The sequence below is a fragment of the Salvelinus namaycush genome, chromosome 38 (genome assembly GCF_016432855.1).
Source record: "Salvelinus namaycush isolate Seneca chromosome 38, SaNama_1.0, whole genome shotgun sequence".
Taxonomy (NCBI): domain Eukaryota; kingdom Metazoa; phylum Chordata; class Actinopteri; order Salmoniformes; family Salmonidae; genus Salvelinus; species Salvelinus namaycush.
Window position 1 is genome coordinate 10,592,878 of NC_052344.1, and position 20,117 is coordinate 10,612,994.

At 44.9% G+C, this 20,117-nt stretch overlaps 1 protein-coding gene across 1 annotated transcript in view; it reads left to right on the top strand.

Moving 5' to 3' along the window:
- Positions 1-16,852: 16,852 nt before the first annotated feature.
- LOC120031822 (potassium voltage-gated channel subfamily D member 2-like) overlaps positions 16,853-20,117 on the top strand; it is a 174,343-nt gene continuing 171,078 nt past the window's right edge. The window contains exon 1 of the mRNA XM_038977642.1: positions 16,853-17,964. Within this exon, the coding sequence (XP_038833570.1) occupies positions 16,853-17,964 (1,112 nt within the window). The remainder of the gene's footprint in view (positions 17,965-20,117) is intronic.

Here is a 20,117-nt window from a genome sequence, read left to right on the forward strand (position 1 = left end):
CCTAAACCAGTTCCCTATAGCGTTCTACTGGCCGCCCCCTTTACATTTCCTTTGCTTCAGGGTGGAAATGGCGTCAACGACAGAACCTGCTACCATTGGTGTTGTTAACTTATAGGGCCAGACGTAAGTGATCGACATGACAGAGGCAGATGGAAGCGGGTTGCCAATGCGTTCCCTCTGAGAGCGGCCCATGTCATCAATGAGTAATAGCGTTATTACAGGAATGGAGTCACCATGAGAAGTGTCTGTCATGTGATTAATATGACCCAGAGTATGAGGTGTAATCTGGGAAGAGCTGCGCCACTCCAAGGCTTTCTCTTCCACTCATAAACTCATACATAGTCAGGAATGGCTCTGCAATAGCCTGGTTCCAGATATGTTTGTGCTATCTTGTCAGCTCCTGTATGGTCATTGCCACGACATGTTGGCAAGCCAGTACAAACCGATCTGGAACCAGGTTAGCTCTGCAATACGTTCACATTACAACATGTCATCGATATCATAATGCTTGATATAGAGAGACTCTTGATATTTGTTTTGCTTTACTGTGTTGGATTATTATTGGTATAAGTGCATTTTTTTATGCAGTGAGTGAAACTGAGGGAATGTTTTTTATGCGGAGCGGAATTGAATGTGTACTGTAGAAAGGATGTCTGCAGCACTGAGGAAATAAGAGATAAGATGTTTTGGTATCAACTACCTTGGCCCTGCCTGGATAATAATGTCACTACACATAGTAGATACTAGGCTACTCATTTAACACTGTACCACCAGAATCACTAGTCCATTATTGCTATCATAAATGGTCATCAACGAGACCTTGTCTTTGATTGATTGATATATTTTTTTACACACAGTACATACTGACAGGGATAACAAAATAAAGTCAATGACTTATTTCCATTGTGGTCCGTTTCCTTTTCTGTTTTTTCTCCACCTTCCGTTAGATTAATATTTCCTATGGCTGATCTATTCGCTTGACTCCGTCATGCTATAGGGAATCTGAGGACATGTTTCACAGGCACCTGTACGGACAGCCATGGGTCACACAGAAGGGAAGCATTGAAACGTGAGGACCCTTTCACCCCTTTACAGCCTCATCAATCAGTCTCAAGGCCACATAGACAGTTAGGCCATTTGTCATTCGCTTTTTCCTTTCTCTCCTTAGCCCTCCTTCAGGAAACACACACACACACACACACACACACACACACACACACACACACACACACACACACACACACACACGCACACACACACTGCTTTGGTGGCCTGACCCCCCCCCCCCCCCACCTCACACACACACATGCTTTAAGGCTTCCCAGAGATGGCCATCAATCTTAGAGTACATGCTATTGATTAACACTCACAGTGGCCACACAGACAACTACGTCTGTACAGTACACTAAGTACATATAGTTGAAGTCAGAAGTTTGCATACACTTAAGCAAAATACATTTAAACTCCGTTTTTCACAATTCCTGACAAATCAGAATAACAATTCCCTGTTTAGGTCAGTTAGGATCACCACTTTATTTTAAGAATGTGAAATGTCAGAATAATAGAAGAGAGAATTATTTATTTCAGCTTTCATCACATTTTCTTTCATCACATTCCCAGTGGGTCAGAAGTTTACATACACTCAATTAGTATTTGGTAGCATTGCCTTTAAATTGTTTAACTTGTGTCAAACGTTTCGGGAAGCCTTCCACAAGCTTCCCACAATAAGTTGGGTGAATTTTGGCCCATTCCTGCTGACAGAGCTGGTGTAACTGAGTCAGGTTTGTAGGCCTCCTTGCTTGCACACACTTTTCTTTTTCAGTTCTGCCCACAAATTTTCTATGGGATTGAGGTCAGGGCTTTGTGATGGCCACACCAATACCTTGACTTTGTTGTCCTTAAGCCATTTTGCCACAACTTTGGAAGTATGCTTGGGATCATTGGACATTTCTCCAAAAAGTACGATCTTTGTCCACATGTGCAGTTGCAAACAGTAGTCTGGCTTTTATATGGCGGTTTTGGAGCAGAGGCTTCTTCCTTGCTGAGCGGCCTTTCAGGTTAAGTCGATATAGGACTCATTTTACTGTGGATATAGATACTTTTGTACCTGTTTCATCCAGCATCTTCACAAGGTCCTTTGCTGTTATTCTGGGATTGATTTGCACTTTTCGCACCAAAGTACGTTCATCTCTAGGAGACAGAATGGTTCTAATTCCTGAGCGGTATGACGGCTGCGCGCTCCCATGGTGTTTACACTTGCATACTATTGTTTGTGCAAATAAATGTGGTACCTTCAGGCGTTTGGAAATTGTTCCCAAGGATTAACCAGACTTGTGGAGGTCTACAATTGTTTTTCTGAGGTCTTGGCTGATTTCTTTTGATTTTACCATGGTGTCAAGCAAAGAGGCACTGAGTTTGAAGGTGGGCTTTGACATACATCCACAGGTACACCTCCAATTGACTCAAATGATGTCAATTAAATCAAATCAAATTTATTTATATAGCCCTTCTTACATCAGCTGATATCTCAAAGTGCTGTATAGAAACCCAGCCTAAAACCCCAAACAGCAAGCAATGCAGGTGTAGAAGCACTAGGAAAAACTCCCTAGAAAGGCCAAAACCTAGGAAGAAACCTAGAGAGGAACCAGGCTATGAGGGGTGGCCAGTCCTCTTCTGGCTGTGCCGGGTGGAGATTATAACATAACATGGCCAAGATGTTCAAATGTTCATAAATGACCAGCATGGTCAAATAATAATAATCACAGTAGTTGTCGAGGGTGCAACAGGTCAGCACCTCAGGAGTAAATGTCAGTTGGCTTTTCATAGCCGATCATTGAGAGTATCTCTACCGCTCCTGCTGTCTCTAGAGAGTTGAAAACAGCAGGTCTGGGACAGGTAGCACGTCTGATGAACAGGTCAGGGTTCCATAGCCGCAGGCAGAACAGTTGAAACTGGAGTAGCGGCACGGCCAGGTGGACTGGGGACAGCAAGGAGTCATCATGCCAGGTAGTCCTGAGGCATGGTCCTAGGGCTCAGGTCCTCCGAGAGACAGAAAGAAAGAGAGAATTAGAGAGAGCATACTTAAATGCACACAGGACACCGGATAAGACAGGAGAAATACTCCAGATATAACAGACTGACCCTAGCCCCTCGACACATAAACTACTGCAGTAGAAATACTGGAGGCTGAGACAGGAGGGGTCAGGAGACACTGTGGCCCCATCCGTTGATACCCCCGGACAGGGCCAAACAGGCAGGATATAACCCCACCCACTTTGCCAAAGCACAGCTCCCACACCACTAGAGGGATACCTTCAACCACCAACTTACCATCCTGAGACAAGGCCGAGTATGATGCCATCTATTTTGTGAAGGGCACCAGTCCCTCCTGCAGCAAAGCCCCCCACAACATGATGCTGCCACCCCGGCGCTTCACGGTTGTGATGGTGTTCTTCGGCTTGCAAGCATCCCACTTTTTCCTCCAAACATAACGATGGTCATTATGGCCAAACAGTTCAATTTTTGTGTCATCAGACCAGAGGACATTTCTCCAAAAAGTATGATCTTTGTCCCAATGTGCAGTTGCAAACCGTAGTCTGTGATCTTTTGATTGTCCCATGATGTCAAGCAAAGAGGCACTGAGTTTGAAGGTAGCCCTTGAAATACATCCACAGCTACACCTCCAATTGACTCAAATGATGTCAATTAGCCTATCAGAAGCTTCTAAAGCCATGAAATCATTTTCTGGAATTTTCCAAGCTGTTTAAAGACAAAGTCAACTTAGTGTATGTGAACTTCTGACCTACTAGAATTGTGATACAGTAAATGATAAGTGAAATAATCTGTCCGTAAACAATTGTTGGAAAAATTACTTGTGTCATGCACAAAGTAGATGTTCTAACCGATTTGCCAAAACTATAGTTTGTTAACAAGAAATGTGTGAAGTGGTTGAAAAACAAGTTTTAATGACTCCAACCTAAGTGTATGTAAACTTCCGACTTTCGGACAACTAAACAACTATAGGTTTATAACCACAGAGAATGCAGCTACACTTGCTACTTCCCCCCTTTCCCCACCCCTCTCCCCAAAAGAACACAGTACAGTACACACACAGTCTGAGCCATTCATTTCTGGTTTCCCCCCTGGGCTGTTTGTGAGTCTCTGATTTAAGGTGGGTCTATTTTACGACATGCTCATTTTAACTGCACCTTTGCTGATTAGTGATACAGCCATACCGTTGTGTGCTGTGACGGGGCCAGTGATGGATGCTTGTGTGAAGAGTAAAGAAAACCAACTATTGCAGAGATTTGAATCATTAGTGATGGATGTTTGTGTGTGAGAGAGCGAGAGAGTGAGATCTGGGTTGAGGAGTGAAAAGTACAATTTCTGTTCTGAATATGTGACACGGTGCAGAGGGATGACATCATCACCACCCGCTACAGCTTGCAGAGATGTACATACAGTGGGTGCATTTGTAAATTCAATCTGGAGTGCCAGAGTGCGCTCAGAGTGCGCTCTGGGCGTTCGTAAATTCAGAGCGTTTCGCTCTCTGGCATTCAGAGTGCACACTGGACGCTCTGGCCGAGGAGTAGGGTTGATCCGAGCGTTATGACCTCACAACGGCAGTCAAGCACCCAAGCTAACTGGCAAATGTTGGCTAACTTGCTAGAAACTTCCAGAAACAAATGAGAGCACCTCACTCTGACCATTTTACACACTCTTGCAGAGCTGGTTAGGCTGTTTTCGTGTTATACAGAGCGTTGGTGACTGTAACTGTGCTGCTGGCAACAATTTAATAACGCTTTTTTGCCGACGTTTACGGACGTTTATGAAAGCTCAACACCCGTTGAATTCCTCAGTTATTCTGCACTCTGGCACACTCAGATGAGAGTGCTCTGAAATAGGAGTAGATAGCCAGAGTGAATTTACGAACAGATAGCCAGAGTGAATTTATGAACGGACCCAGTATGTACAGTGTACAGTATGGACCATTGACATAGAATGAATAGAACAGGCATCCCCATTCAAGTCAATGATGGCATAATGGGTGGACTGACGGGTGTACCCATAGGAACAAAGCAGGAAGTGTACCCATCAATCTGTGCTGTGATTTGTTAATTCAAGTCAACTGACATTACAAAAAAATGCATTCCATTGCATGAGCCACATCAGTTAACCCTTTCACACGTACCATCACACCTTACAAAGTTATGTCCAGAATGTGAGCAGTTTATTTTTGGATTCAATGTTCAGATATTCACAGAAGAATATATAGCATAACACAATCATCCTAACCGGAAAAATGTAGGCTACATTTGTCCTAGCGCTAACTGAGGAAAGATTGACCCAACACACGCAGTCATATTTTCTAACTCTCGGCTGACAAACTACAATATGAATTAGCTAATAGCAATTACTATGCATAATTAATCACATCACGGGTGAGCTCACCATTGATCGAAATAATTAGGTAAAGCACTTTTTAGAAATCGAAAGTAATCCGACGATTAGTTTCAGCGCGCACCCATGCATTTTTTCCTCACAGAAACCGAAGACAATAAGAGAAGACGAGATGAGTTTGGTCTGTTTATAGTATGCATGTTGAAGGGGTGTGTCAATCACTGTCGTTCACATCCCACCCTTCATTTCCGGAAGTCCTCAAAAAATGAGTGAACTCTTACTCACCTCATTTTGTTATAACATCTTTGGTCAAACAGACGATTACGTGAACCCAGAATGCATTGAATGTCAACAAACATGGCTACACAGCTGGAATTAGCTTAGCTCATCATAATCAGTACAACCTTCAAAAAAGTATTTTACACACATAATATGTGCCCATTACAATCTGTGCAAGAATCGGAATGCATGATTTGTCACCTAGATTTGAAAACATGTGAATAAAACCGTAAATACACAAATAATTGCCACACAAAACATTTTCTGATAGTGATTTATTGATACAAGTGGCGCGTGCCGGCAGTCCTCTTCTGGCTGTGCCGGGTGGAGATTATAACATAACATGGCCAAGATGTTCAAATGTTCATAAATGACCAGCATGGTCAAATAATAATAATCACAGTAGTTGTCGAGGGTGCAACAGGTCAGCACCTCAGGAGTAAATGTCAGTTGGCTTTTCATAGCCGATCATTGAGAGTATCTCTACCGCTCCTGCTGTCTCTAGAGAGTTGAAAACAGCAGGTCTGGGACAGGTAGCACGTCTGATGAACAGGTCAGGGTTCCATAGCCGCAGGCAGAACAGTCGACACATAAACTACTGCAGTAGAAATACTGGAGGCTGAGACAGGAGGGGTCAGGAGACACTGTGGCCCCATCCGTTGATACCCCCGGACAGGGCCAAACAGGCAGGATATAACCCCACCCACTTTGCCAAAGCACAGCTCCCACACCACTAGAGGGATACCTTCAACCACCAACTTACCATCCTGAGACAAGGCCGAGTATGATGCCATCTATTTTGTGAAGGGCACCAGTCCCTCCTGCAGCAAAGCCCCCCACAACATGATGCTGCCACCCCGGCGCTTCACGGTTGTGATGGTGTTCTTCGGCTTGCAAGCATCCCACTTTTTCCTCCAAACATAACGATGGTCATTATGGCCAAACAGTTCAATTTTTGTGTCATCAGACCAGAGGACATTTCTCCAAAAAGTATGATCTTTGTCCCAATGTGCAGTTGCAAACCGTAGTCTGTGATCTTTTGATTGTCCCATGATGTCAAGCAAAGAGGCACTGAGTTTGAAGGTAGCCCTTGAAATACATCCACAGCTACACCTCCAATTGACTCAAATGATGTCAATTAGCCTATCAGAAGCTTCTAAAGCCATGAAATCATTTTCTGGAATTTTCCAAGCTGTTTAAAGACAAAGTCAACTTAGTGTATGTGAACTTCTGACCTACTAGAATTGTGATACAGTAAATGATAAGTGAAATAATCTGTCCGTAAACAATTGTTGGAAAAATTACTTGTGTCATGCACAAAGTAGATGTTCTAACCGATTTGCCAAAACTATAGTTTGTTAACAAGAAATGTGTGAAGTGGTTGAAAAACAAGTTTTAATGACTCCAACCTAAGTGTATGTAAACTTCCGACTTTCGGACAACTAAACAACTATAGGTTTATAACCACAGAGAATGCAGCTACACTTGCTACTTCCCCCCTTTCCCCACCCCTCTCCCCAAAAGAACACAGTACAGTACACACACAGTCTGAGCCATTCATTTCTGGTTTCCCCCCTGGGCTGTTTGTGAGTCTCTGATTTAAGGTGGGTCTATTTTACGACATGCTCATTTTAACTGCACCTTTGCTGATTAGTGATACAGCCATACCGTTGTGTGCTGTGACGGGGCCAGTGATGGATGCTTGTGTGAAGAGTAAAGAAAACCAACTATTGCAGAGATTTGAATCATTAGTGATGGATGTTTGTGTGTGAGAGAGCGAGAGAGTGAGATCTGGGTTGAGGAGTGAAAAGTACAATTTCTGTTCTGAATATGTGACACGGTGCAGAGGGATGACATCATCACCACCCGCTACAGCTTGCAGAGATGTACATACAGTGGGTGCATTTGTAAATTCAATCTGGAGTGCCAGAGTGCGCTCAGAGTGCGCTCTGGGCGTTCGTAAATTCAGAGCGTTTCGCTCTCTGGCATTCAGAGTGCACACTGGACGCTCTGGCCGAGGAGTAGGGTTGATCCGAGCGTTATGACCTCACAACGGCAGTCAAGCACCCAAGCTAACTGGCAAATGTTGGCTAACTTGCTAGAAACTTCCAGAAACAAATGAGAGCACCTCACTCTGACCATTTTACACACTCTTGCAGAGCTGGTTAGGCTGTTTTCGTGTTATACAGAGCGTTGGTGACTGTAACTGTGCTGCTGGCAACAATTTAATAACGCTTTTTTGCCGACGTTTACGGACGTTTATGAAAGCTCAACACCCGTTGAATTCCTCAGTTATTCTGCACTCTGGCACACTCAGATGAGAGTGCTCTGAAATAGGAGTAGATAGCCAGAGTGAATTTACGAACAGATAGCCAGAGTGAATTTATGAACGGACCCAGTATGTACAGTGTACAGTATGGACCATTGACATAGAATGAATAGAACAGGCATCCCCATTCAAGTCAATGATGGCATAATGGGTGGACTGACGGGTGTACCCATAGGAACAAAGCAGGAAGTGTACCCATCAATCTGTGCTGTGATTTGTTAATTCAAGTCAACTGACATTACAAAAAAATGCATTCCATTGCATGAGCCACATCAGTTAACCCTTTCACACGTACCATCACACCTTACAAAGTTATGTCCAGAATGTGAGCAGTTTATTTTTGGATTCAATGTTCAGATATTCACAGAAGAATATATAGCATAACACAATCATCCTAACCGGAAAAATGTAGGCTACATTTGTCCTAGCGCTAACTGAGGAAAGATTGACCCAACACACGCAGTCATATTTTCTAACTCTCGGCTGACAAACTACAATATGAATTAGCTAATAGCAATTACTATGCATAATTAATCACATCACGGGTGAGCTCACCATTGATCGAAATAATTAGGTAAAGCACTTTTTAGAAATCGAAAGTAATCCGACGATTAGTTTCAGCGCGCACCCATGCATTTTTTCCTCACAGAAACCGAAGACAATAAGAGAAGACGAGATGAGTTTGGTCTGTTTATAGTATGCATGTTGAAGGGGTGTGTCAATCACTGTCGTTCACATCCCACCCTTCATTTCCGGAAGTCCTCAAAAAATGAGTGAACTCTTACTCACCTCATTTTGTTATAACATCTTTGGTCAAACAGACGATTACGTGAACCCAGAATGCATTGAATGTCAACAAACATGGCTACACAGCTGGAATTAGCTTAGCTCATCATAATCAGTACAACCTTCAAAAAAGTATTTTACACACATAATATGTGCCCATTACAATCTGTGCAAGAATCGGAATGCATGATTTGTCACCTAGATTTGAAAACATGTGAATAAAACCGTAAATACACAAATAATTGCCACACAAAACATTTTCTGATAGTGATTTATTGATACAAGTGGCGCGTGCCGGCAGTCAACCACGTACCCTTTCACTGTAAACCATTCAGTGTTGTTGTTTATGTATGTAGCTAGTGAGCTAAGCTGAAGCATTAGCAATGTCTTTCAAAAGGAGACAACAAACAAATGTGGAAATTCTGGAGATTTTTTTAAAATTCTGACAATGAGTCAGAGTATGAAAGTCAGGAATCAGATTCTGACTGAGTGAGGAGCTGCCCCCCAACCTTGTAGCCATTGAGAACCCTGAATCTGAATTTCCCTTGTCCACTGACGAAGTCCCAGGTCCCTTTGAAGATGCTGGTGGTGATGGAGGCATACCAACAGTGGATGAAGTACAGGAGTTCTGTGGTAGCTGGAAGGCCACCAGTCATTTCACCCCTCCTGGCCCTGCTGTTTGCTTTGGCGAGTCCCAGTCTGGAGTGCAACGCCCCTTGCCATTTCCAACTGAGGCAGAGTGCTTCAAGTTGTTTCTGACAGAGGAGCTGGTGGGAGACATAGTAGAGACCAATCGCTATGCCTTGGAGCTACAGGATAAGAGAGAGCCAGGAGTGGGGGACAACCACAATTAGTGAAATGTATACATTCCTGGTGACAGTAAAGACTGCTTTCTAGTTCTGCTGCTATGACTGCATTTCATCAACGCTACTACCATCCTAAATGACCCGTTATACAAAATAAGAAATGTTAACAGCTGGCAGTAAAGTGGCATGACAAACGAGACGTCCATGTCCTCTCCACTGTCCATACAGCAACCATGTCGGCCACAGGGAAGGTGGACCACCTGACGGGAGAGAGAAACAAACGTCCATGTCCTCTCCACTGTCCATACAGCAACCATGTCGGCCACAGGGAAGGTGGACCACCTGACGGGAGAGAGAAACAAACCAGACAGAGAACCATCAAACCAGACTGCGTGCTTGACTATTACCTCAAAATGGGGGCAGTGGATAAGGCTGACATGATAAACAGCTTTGTGGAATGCACTCAGAAAACGACCAAGTGGTATAAGATATTTTTCCAGGGTAGCGTCAAAATACAACATGCCAATACTTCTGACGCATTTAGCATTGTTTTACAGAACTAATAGAATAATGTAACTAGCTACATAAGCACGATTGAATATAACACCATAAAAGGTGAGTAACATGAGTAACGTTACCTAGCGTGTCCGCGGTTATGAGGAATATACACAAATATATTATGCTCCATTCACACAGTGAGCTACAGTAGAAACGGTATAACACGACACAATAACGTAATTAGGCACTTACTTTGATAGAAACGCAGTCTTGATTTGAAGATGGGTCTCTGTAGTGACGCTTCTAGCACTGAGACGCTGTGCCACTTGGGAGTCATAAGGCCAGGGTAGCTTCGAAATACAACACATGCTAATACTTCCCTGACGCAATTAGCATTGTTTTCCAGAGCTAATAGGAGAATGTAGCTAGATACATAAGCATTGAGTATAACACCATAAATGTTATGAAATGAGTAACGTTACATCGCGTGTCCGCGGTTATAAGGAATATACACAAAAACATGACGTTACAGTAGAAACGACATAACACGACATGCAGAAACTATTATAACGTATTGTAACGACCCTGGGTTTATAAGCGCGGAAATCGACTCTGCCGTTCGAGCATGCTTTTGCGGCACAGTCGATAGCGCGCCGGACCTCGGGCTAGAAGGTCGAGGGTTCGAGACCCGCTCCCTGCTGTTTCATTACATTGGTGTCGGAAGTGATCGGACCTCGCATCCACGACAGTGCGTGTGCTTGGCCGGTGAGCGCGTTCCTGTAAGACGTAAAGTCGCAAGCTAGCGCGAGGACACGCTCTTTGAAAGGAGGGAGTAGTGTAACGACCCTGGGTTTATAAGCGCGGAAATCGACTCTGCCGTTGGAGCATGCTTTTGCGGCACAGTCGATAGCGCGCCGGACCTCGGGCTAGGAGGTCGAGGGTTCGAGACCTGCTCCCTGCCTGTTTCATTACAGTATTAAGGCACTTTGATAGAAACGCACACATTTCCAAAGGTATTATTGGTAACGAAAACAACTTTGATTTCGATGCAGGCGACAGGTGGAAAATATGAACACGTGTATGCAGGACGGCAGATGAGTAAATGTCCTGCACAAACAATTGAGAAGTGTTTGGGGAATTTTGTCCGGGTCAGAAATGTCAAAAAAAATTAATTGGTCCGCAAAAGTAAAAATGACTACTTTTATGTGAATGAATGAGGCGGAACACACCTCATTTCAAACTGTTATTAGAAAATAAAAAACTTGTTAGAAAATAATTTAAAATTGACAAATAAAACAGGCTGCGTGCTTTGGTTTGAGGGCAGCGCAGATTAAATGTACTGTTACATAACAATCACATTCTTGAATGGAGAGAACGTTCTAACATCACGTGCATAAAAAAACTCACGCTGGGGCGACCGTTAGAAATATTTGGAACTCACGCATGAAAGGGTTAACATCATTTGAATGAACATTCTACATGACCATTGAAATTATTGCATCACAATACCAGGCAGCCATTGCAAGTATACCCATGAGTTTACCAGTCAAATATCCAGGCTTAGAGCTTCCAACTCTGTTCAATTCATTCTATCTACAATCCATGCTTCATCTAGATATGTTCGTGCCACTGAATGAATTTAAAATATTCATGGGAGACTGTTACGGAGGAGTGTAAATGCTTTTCTTAGGCTGGATCATGTTGTTTTTTTGTATTGTTGTATGTTTTAATGATGTAATGTATTGATTGTGGCAGCCTTCTTGGGCAGGTCTCCCTTGAAAAAGAGACTCTGGGTCTCAATGGGCTTTTCCTGGTTAAATAAAGGTTAAATAAAAAATAAAAAAGGTATTCTATGGTATAAACAGCTCAAAAGACACAGCCCATGGGTCCAAAATAGCTTCACGCCAGTAACCATGGTGACGACAGACAGCGCTTCACAGCTTCACAGCATCATAACCACACAGAACAGCGATCCTCTTAACCACTAAAGCGCCACTAAATCACCATAATGCCGACGCAAAACTCTGCGCTGGATTGTTGTATGTCAATAGTAAAGGGTTAACGTCACTAGAACATGGTCATCTCACCTCAGACAGAGATCATATAATTACTGAGTCTTTTCACAAGTATGGTAGCACAGGGGGTAGTGGGCGGGTCATATGGTTTAAGAGTTCATCTGTGTTTTTGTTCGAGCTTCAAAAAAAAAAATGAAATGTTGCATGTATCTGTAGGCTAGATAATGACCCGTTTAGTGGTTTTGATTCATTTTCATTGGCTTTCAATTTATATCCCCCTTTTTCTATTCCCCTCGGTCAATCAGCATTACTAGAATAAAACTGCTCTCTAAACATCCTGTTACAACTATGATTAAAGTCAACTAAAGATGCGTTACATTACTGTGGAAGTATAGTCTTTTCTTCTTAGGTTTAGGTTTGTATCATTTTGGGGCTGTGAGAAACATAGCCTATTAAACAGGGAGTTAGAGGCTATCCCACTGTCCCTCTGTGGCTTTTGCAGTAGCCAAATACATGTGTTGTGTTCTCCAAGGTCCTGAATTTCTCTTAGCACAATATCCGCATAGCCAGGGCTGCACAATCATTTCCCCCCTCTCTCTCTCTCTCTCTCTCTCTCTCTCTCTCACACTCTCTCTCACTCTCTCTCTTTCTCTCTCTCTCTCTCTCTCTCTCTCTCTCTCTCTCTCTCATATTTTCAAAACGTGACAATGTGCAATCGGTGTTATTTTGGAATTGGTTGGTATCAAGAGGCCGCCCGCGAGATAATTCATTAGAGGCGTAGGGCGGTAAAACACGCACCGTTTTGTTGAACCAGAGTGGCGCAGCCATCCTGGCTAGCTAGCTAAGTAAACTTGGCGAAAGGGGTGGGAGCACGAGAGAGCCTCGGTTCAGCATGGTGTGGGGAGCATTTGGGCAGTAGCGGTGCGTGGGTAAAATCACTGGGGTAGCCAAACCCCCCGCCCCCCCCAAAAAAATGTTAGAACCTATGTGTTGGGATAATTGCGTTGTTTACTAAATAACCTGTTCATTCATATGCCGCAAGGCAAATACATTCAACCACACCTTTGTTTTATCGCAAAACCGGATTACAACCTCTGTAACAGACAGTTACATAACAAGCAGCATGGTCAAGCAAGTTAATGTTTATGACATTTTCGGACAACTAAACAACTATAGGTCTATAACCACAGAGAATTATCGCAAGATGCAAAGAAAAAGGTAGCTGCCTCCACTATTCCAGCACCATTTCAACTTCAACATTGCAACGTCATCAAATCACTTCTTCTTCTTAGTCTAATACAGTGACAACTACAAGATACCAAAAACGATTTAGTCCAACCAATGTAAGCTAAATATGATGTGGCTGTCCATGGTTCTGATTTCTGTGCGTGAGTGTTTTTTCCCTTTGAACGTTCATCAAGTAGAAAACATGTTGACTCACCCTACTTGTAGAGAAACGACAATGTCATCCTCCTCTCTTTCATATTGACTAAACGTCAATCTCTCTGTCATACAGTGCAGCTTTTATTATTTGTTGTCCTAGGCTACCTGGCTAAAATGCTTGTTCCCTAGCCTAACTTACATTCATGGGTAACTTTAGCTACATATTGAACTTCCATCCTCTCAGGCCAGGGGGCACAATAATGTATGAATTAATGGTTGGATCAGAATCGCCATTATAATCATTGGTCAGTACAGAGAATGAAGTAAAACCACAAGTCTAAATCCCTATCTCCACTCATGGCTAATTTAGGAAAGGGACAATTGTAGCTACCTAGCTACCAGAGAACAGCAACACCACGAGTTGCAACAATTCAAGTTGTTTCTGTCAATGATTTGGTGCGCCAGGACCATTCATTTACATTACATTTTACATTTAGCAGACACTCTTATCCAGAGCGACTTACATTTAACCTTTTTTTATTTAACTAGGCAAGTCAGTTAAGAACAAACTCTTAATTTCAATGACGGCCTAGGAACAACTGCCTTGTTCAGGGGCAGAACGACAGATTTGTACCTTGTCAGCTCGGGGATTTGAACTTGCAACCTTTCGGTTACTAGCCCAACGCTCTAACCACTAGGCTACCCTGCCGCCCCACAGTTGAGCTCGCTCAGTTTAGCTCAACGCTGATTGGCAAATTTGTTATACTTTTTTTTATCAAGGGAGGGCAAACGCTCGCTGGCTTTCCATGCATTCCATGCTACAGGCGGCAACAATGTCATACCCGAACGTACCAGACGGCATCAGAAATATGGCCTACGCGTAGAGAGACAGAGTGGCGCTGTTTCGCTCCCTCGTATGCTTTCTCCTGTGAGATACGTTCAGCCTCTTGCAAATTGAAGGAACATTATGAAACACAGAGACGAAAGACACATTTTTGTTTATTTTTTATTTTTATTTTTATTTTTGTCAATTTTTGGGGGGAAGCCTGGCTTCCCTTGTCATCCATGAATACACGCCACTGCATTTGGAAATCAAAGACCCTATTACCAACAGACCCAAATCCCCAGCACGACAGAAATTGGGAAATGAATGAACAATGCCATGTCAGTATCACCAAGTCATTTTAGTGTGCGTGCGCTGCATCAGGGTTGGCAATGAATCCAGTTATTTCACTATCGGGATTTAGGCCAAGCCTGTGTGCCCATTTTATTATACAAGTGCCAGCATGATTCAGAACTTGTGATGCATGGCACGCGATATCACCCGCTGCGTGCCCTCCTTTGGCCCAATGATATCCATGTTTCCCTTTGAACGAGGGGGCCGCCCGTGGTCTCTGTGATGCGGAATATACATGTCGATCTCGAAGAATAATATGCATCCCAGGGTTGAAACACTGTAAGGCTTCACCATAACTAATTTGTGTCAATTACTTCAACACATATAGTAATTAAAGATTACTATGGAGTGGCCTGCCTGGGCTTCTAGTGCCCCAGCGGACTAAATAGATGTTTTTATTGTCACATACATCATGTGTTGTTTTACAGGGTCAACCATAGTAGTACTGCACCCCTGGAGCAAAGTATGGTTAAGTGCCTTGCTCAAGGGCACATCGCTTGGCTACCTGCCACCCTACAGCTTCTCCTCGGGGGGGTTGAGTGTCTTCTCCAGGGATGAGTGCTGTCGGGTGGGGGTCAATGCTCACTGCGCTAGACAATGACATACATACATCATGTTAATGACGTCTATAAAGTCTCCGTGGACATCTGCTGAGTGCTGAGGGGGAGAACATATACCTCGACTGCGGTGCGCTCCACTCCCCCCTCCGCTCCTTGGGGCTCCCCTCTCACCTGAAAACTGTCTCCATCTAGCGGTGCTCCGGTTGAGCATCAGTGACAGTGCCCAGAGACAAGGAGGTTGGAATGACGGCCTGTGTATTAGCAACCACCTGCAAATACACTTTCAGTCAAATCTCCTTTTATGCACAACGTATTGCAGGCTAGTGCTTTGATGCGATACTACTCTGTCAGGACGGTGTGGTACAGAGTCCGTTTCAGAAAGATATTTGGTTAATGCTGACACGGGCGTGCATAACGGGGTATCCGCAAGGCATCAAGGAGGAGCGCTTCATTTGATTACACAGAAGTGAAATAATGCCCGGAGCACTTCACACGCCCCCAACGAACTGGGGAGAGGAACTTGGGTTTTCGGCGCAGCTGCACAGCAGTGAGAGTGGCGGAGAGGAGAGTCAGCCGAGCCAACAACTTCCATAATTGTTGCTCTCCTTCAACGATTCCGCAAATTCGGTTATTGACCCCCCCCCCCCCCCCCCCCCTTCTCTCTCTAGTGGTTATTATATAATTATTCAACGGTTGCCTCCGCTGGTGACATTTTGAGCTGGAGCGGCAGCTTGTGTTATGCTGGTAGCACACTTGTGCATTTGTGTGTGTCTGTGGTGAGCGCGTGTGTGTTAGTGTGTGTGTGTGTGTGTGTGTGTGATTTTATGTCCTTTCGCGCTTCAGCTGCGAACACAGAGCACAGTTATCGGTGTGGACTCGGCCCATACAGTCATTGGTCTCCGAAGAGGATCACAGTTGCGCTTTTCTTGAAAAGCTCGAGCTCTAGGAGTGATAAAGAAGCGGGAGGCGCGAGCTGAGCTTCCGGGTGTTGTTTGGCTAGAGAAAGCGCTCGATAATGTCCTTGTATGACTGGAGCCAAGTCTTTTCCCGTGTTTGAAGCACGGAATTACTCCCGTTTTGAACTTGTTGCTGGATCGTTTCCACCCTTTTGCCAAGGGGAGAATTTTCTGGATACTTTTGTGTGCAGAGAGGATTGTTTTATATTAGAAAGAGAACGGAAAGCTTTATTTTTCAAACCAGTCACTTTTACGCAGAGGTGAGAAGGCTACATTACTCGTTTGTTGTATGCGCTTTCAATTTCCAGACTATTGCCGTTGAATCATGTATGTTCTACTGCTAAATATTGGTTCAGTGACTACTCGTTCTCACGCTTTACATTCACTATCGACGACAGTAGGGCTATACATGGGACATGTCTATGCAATGCATTTAGATGTTATTATTTATTGAGTTTCAGAAGGAAACCGAATGAACAGCATGTGGACGATATATTCATGTCAGCCATGCATGATATGTTACAGTGTAGCCTATGAGTAGGCTAATGCTTGGGTTGTTTTCCTGCCTCTCCAGATGTCTTCTCGCCGCGCTGTGGTTTTGTGATCACCCACCAGAGCGTCGAGAGCTCTTCACCGGGACCGGGTCTCACACAGTGGGTCACCATGGCAGCGGGAGTGGCGGCGTGGTTACCCTTCGCCCGGGCGGCTGCTATAGGATGGATGCCGGTAGCCAGTGCGCCCATGCCGACGCCCCCACCGGACAACCGGCGAAAGCAGGACGGGCTCATCTTGCTCAATGTCAGCGGACAGAAGTTCCAGACGTGGCGGAATACATTGGAGCGGTACCCGGACACTTTACTGGGCAGCACAGAGCGGGAATTTTTCTTCCACGAGGAGACAAACGAATACTTTTTCGACCGTGACCCGGATATTTTCAGATACATTCTGAACTTCTACCGTACCGGGAAGCTGCACTACCCGCGCCAGGAGTGCATCTCGGCCTACGACGAGGAGCTGGCCTTCTTTGGGATCATACCGGAGATCATAGGGGACTGTTGCTATGAAGAGTACAAGGACCGGCGGCGGGAGAACCAGGAAAGGATCCAGGATGACGAGGACAGCGAGAACCAGAACGATATGGTCCCGCCCGATATGACATTCCGAGAAACCATGTGGCGGGCCTTCGAGAACCCCCACACGAGCACCATGGCCCTGGTGTTTTATTATGTCACCGGCTTCTTCATTGCCGTTTCCGTGATGGCCAACGTGGTAGAGACGGTCCCGTGCGGGACTTTGCCAAATCGGGTCAAACAGGTGTCGTGCGGGGAGCGGTACGCCTTGGCATTTTTCTGTCTGGATACGGCCTGTGTCATGATATTCACCGTGGAGTACCTGCTGCGTCTAATGGCGGCGCCCAGCCGCTGGAACTTCATCAAGAGCGTGATGAGCGTCATCGATGTGGTGGCCATAATGCCCTACTACATCGGCCTGGTCATGACGGACAACGAGGACGTCAGCGGGGCCTTCGTCACCCTGAGGGTCTTCCGCGTTTTCAGGATTTTCAAATTCTCCCGCCACTCTGCGGGGCTGCGCATCCTGGGCTACACGCTGAAGAGCTGCGCCTCGGAGCTGGGCTTCCTGCTCTTCTCCCTCACCATGGCCATCATCATCTTCGCCACTGTCATGTTCTACGCCGAGAAGGGCTCCTCAGCCAGCAAGTTCACCAGTATCCCAGCAGCCTTCTGGTACACCATCGTCACCATGACAACTCTGGGGTAGGTGCTGATCCAGCTTACCATACAGTGCAGATGTGTGATCACATGCTCAGGAGGTATGTTGTCGTGTCAACCCTAAATCAGCAGCATTGGTTTGCTGTTGCTCTCTCCTTTGAGTGTGTTCTCTCTATGCGGCTGCAGTGTGAATGGAAGGTTGGGTAAATGGCTCAGAGGCCTGCCTAAATCCTCCATTTACATGAAACACCTTCACGTGAACGGTTTAGGGCATTCACAATAACATTCACATTCAAAGACCTCAGAGGCATTTACCTTATTCACAGGCCAAGCTGTAGGCATATGATGTCATCATATCATAACCACTGCAGCAGTTCTCATCATTAAGATTCACACCTCTTCAACACAGTCAAATGAAGAGAGCTATACATAGAAAACATGGGAGGAGCAGAGAGAGATCAATGACAAGATTTAAATCAGAATATACAGCAATAGATTTCTCTCACACAGCCCATCTCTCTAGCCATACTCAGTTTGAAAAGTGGCAACAGCTGCAGAGCTGCAGTCTAATCTGTGCAAGAGGCATCTATTGCTGTTGATGTGTACACCCATTCATTAAAATGAGTCCTGGGGCTACTGTTCATTGATGCCTTTGCCGGTTTCTCCCACCTGCGCTGTGCAGTAGTAGCCTATTGTGCGCTCTCCATGGTGTTGAAAAGAGAGTGGGGCGCTGTGGGGAAACAGAGCCGCAAGCATAGCAGTTGCACTGGGCTCTCTGTGGTGCTGAAGCGGAGCGTCAAGCATGGCAGTGCAGTACAGTGCGCTCTCAATGGTGCTGAAACGAAGCGCTGCGGCTCTCTTCAGCATTGCGTGCTCTAGCATTGCCGTTACTTTCCCTGCCAACAGTTCACGGGTGTGAATCAGCCTCTAAAGTGGTAATCAAATGGAGCGCTAAAACCCACGTCTGACGCTTTGATCACAGCGCCGTTGAAGTCCATTCGGCTCATGAACACAAACGTGGAGTGGCAGCGTCATAGTTAACATGATGGATTTCACAAGGCTCAATTGCTCATAGGTCAAGAGCTGGTATTTCTCTATTTGATTGGTTTGTTTTGTTCATTATTGAGCCTATTGCCTGACAGTGTGACTATATGTGTCTCCCATTGAATTTGATTGGAAGGCCTGTTGTGCTCTGATTACTTTATTCTGTAATTGCATGTGTAGAAGGGGAGAGATGGAGAGAAAATAGTGGCTAAGAGAAAGAGGTAGAGGAATAGATTGCCACACCTCATTGTGTGTAATTTGTGTAGTAGCATGTCCCCACTGTCAGATTGGATGATATCAATAACAAAATGCAATTACTGGTTCACACTCACCACTGAGCTAATGACTGACGCAGTAGGAGTGGCACGTTCTTTCTGTGAGTGTTTGTGTGTCTTGGCCTTTCTGTTAATGAGATAGGCCTAAGACAAAGAAATTCAGGGAAGAAAAGCAACCTTCTCTCACACACAGACACAGTAACCTCACTGATACACAGCCAAGCTCTCATCCATAACCAGAAACCATTCTGTTGGCTCATAATAGAAGCCTCACCTCTTTGTTTTGCCGATGTGTCAATCAGCTGGTCACTGTGTGTGGTGTGTTTCTGGCTGCAGTGCCAGTGTGTGTGTCTGTGCGCGGGTGCGGGCGATGGCAGTACCTGAGGCCAGTCTGTGTTTACTGTGCCCACGGCTTGACAGGTGGTGACTACACAGCTGCATCAGCCTTTGTTTGAGAGTACGAACACACAGTCATCTGTTTCTATTCTATTGCATCGGTCCAGTGCCTTACACAAAGCCATTGGATGAATCGAGTGTATGATAAAATGCCCTGGACCGTATTATCTCAAATAAATACATGTCCAGTACTCATGTCTGTAAAAATCCCTACAATTCTCTCAAATGTGTGTGTCTGTGTGTGTGTGTGTGCGTGTGTGTGCTCGTACATGCGTGCGAGGAGTGTTTTGGTAGATTGAGCAAGGACATAGCTCTTAAGCGGACGTAGGCTATCGTTCTTTAATGTCTCATTACCTTGCCAGGGGACCAGAGACATGGATGGATCTGTGGCTGGGAACTGCAGGGAGCAGGGGAGGGGAGGGAGGTGTGCTCAGTGAAACAGGCAAAAGAGAGAGAAGGAGGGAGGGAAAGAGATATAGAAAA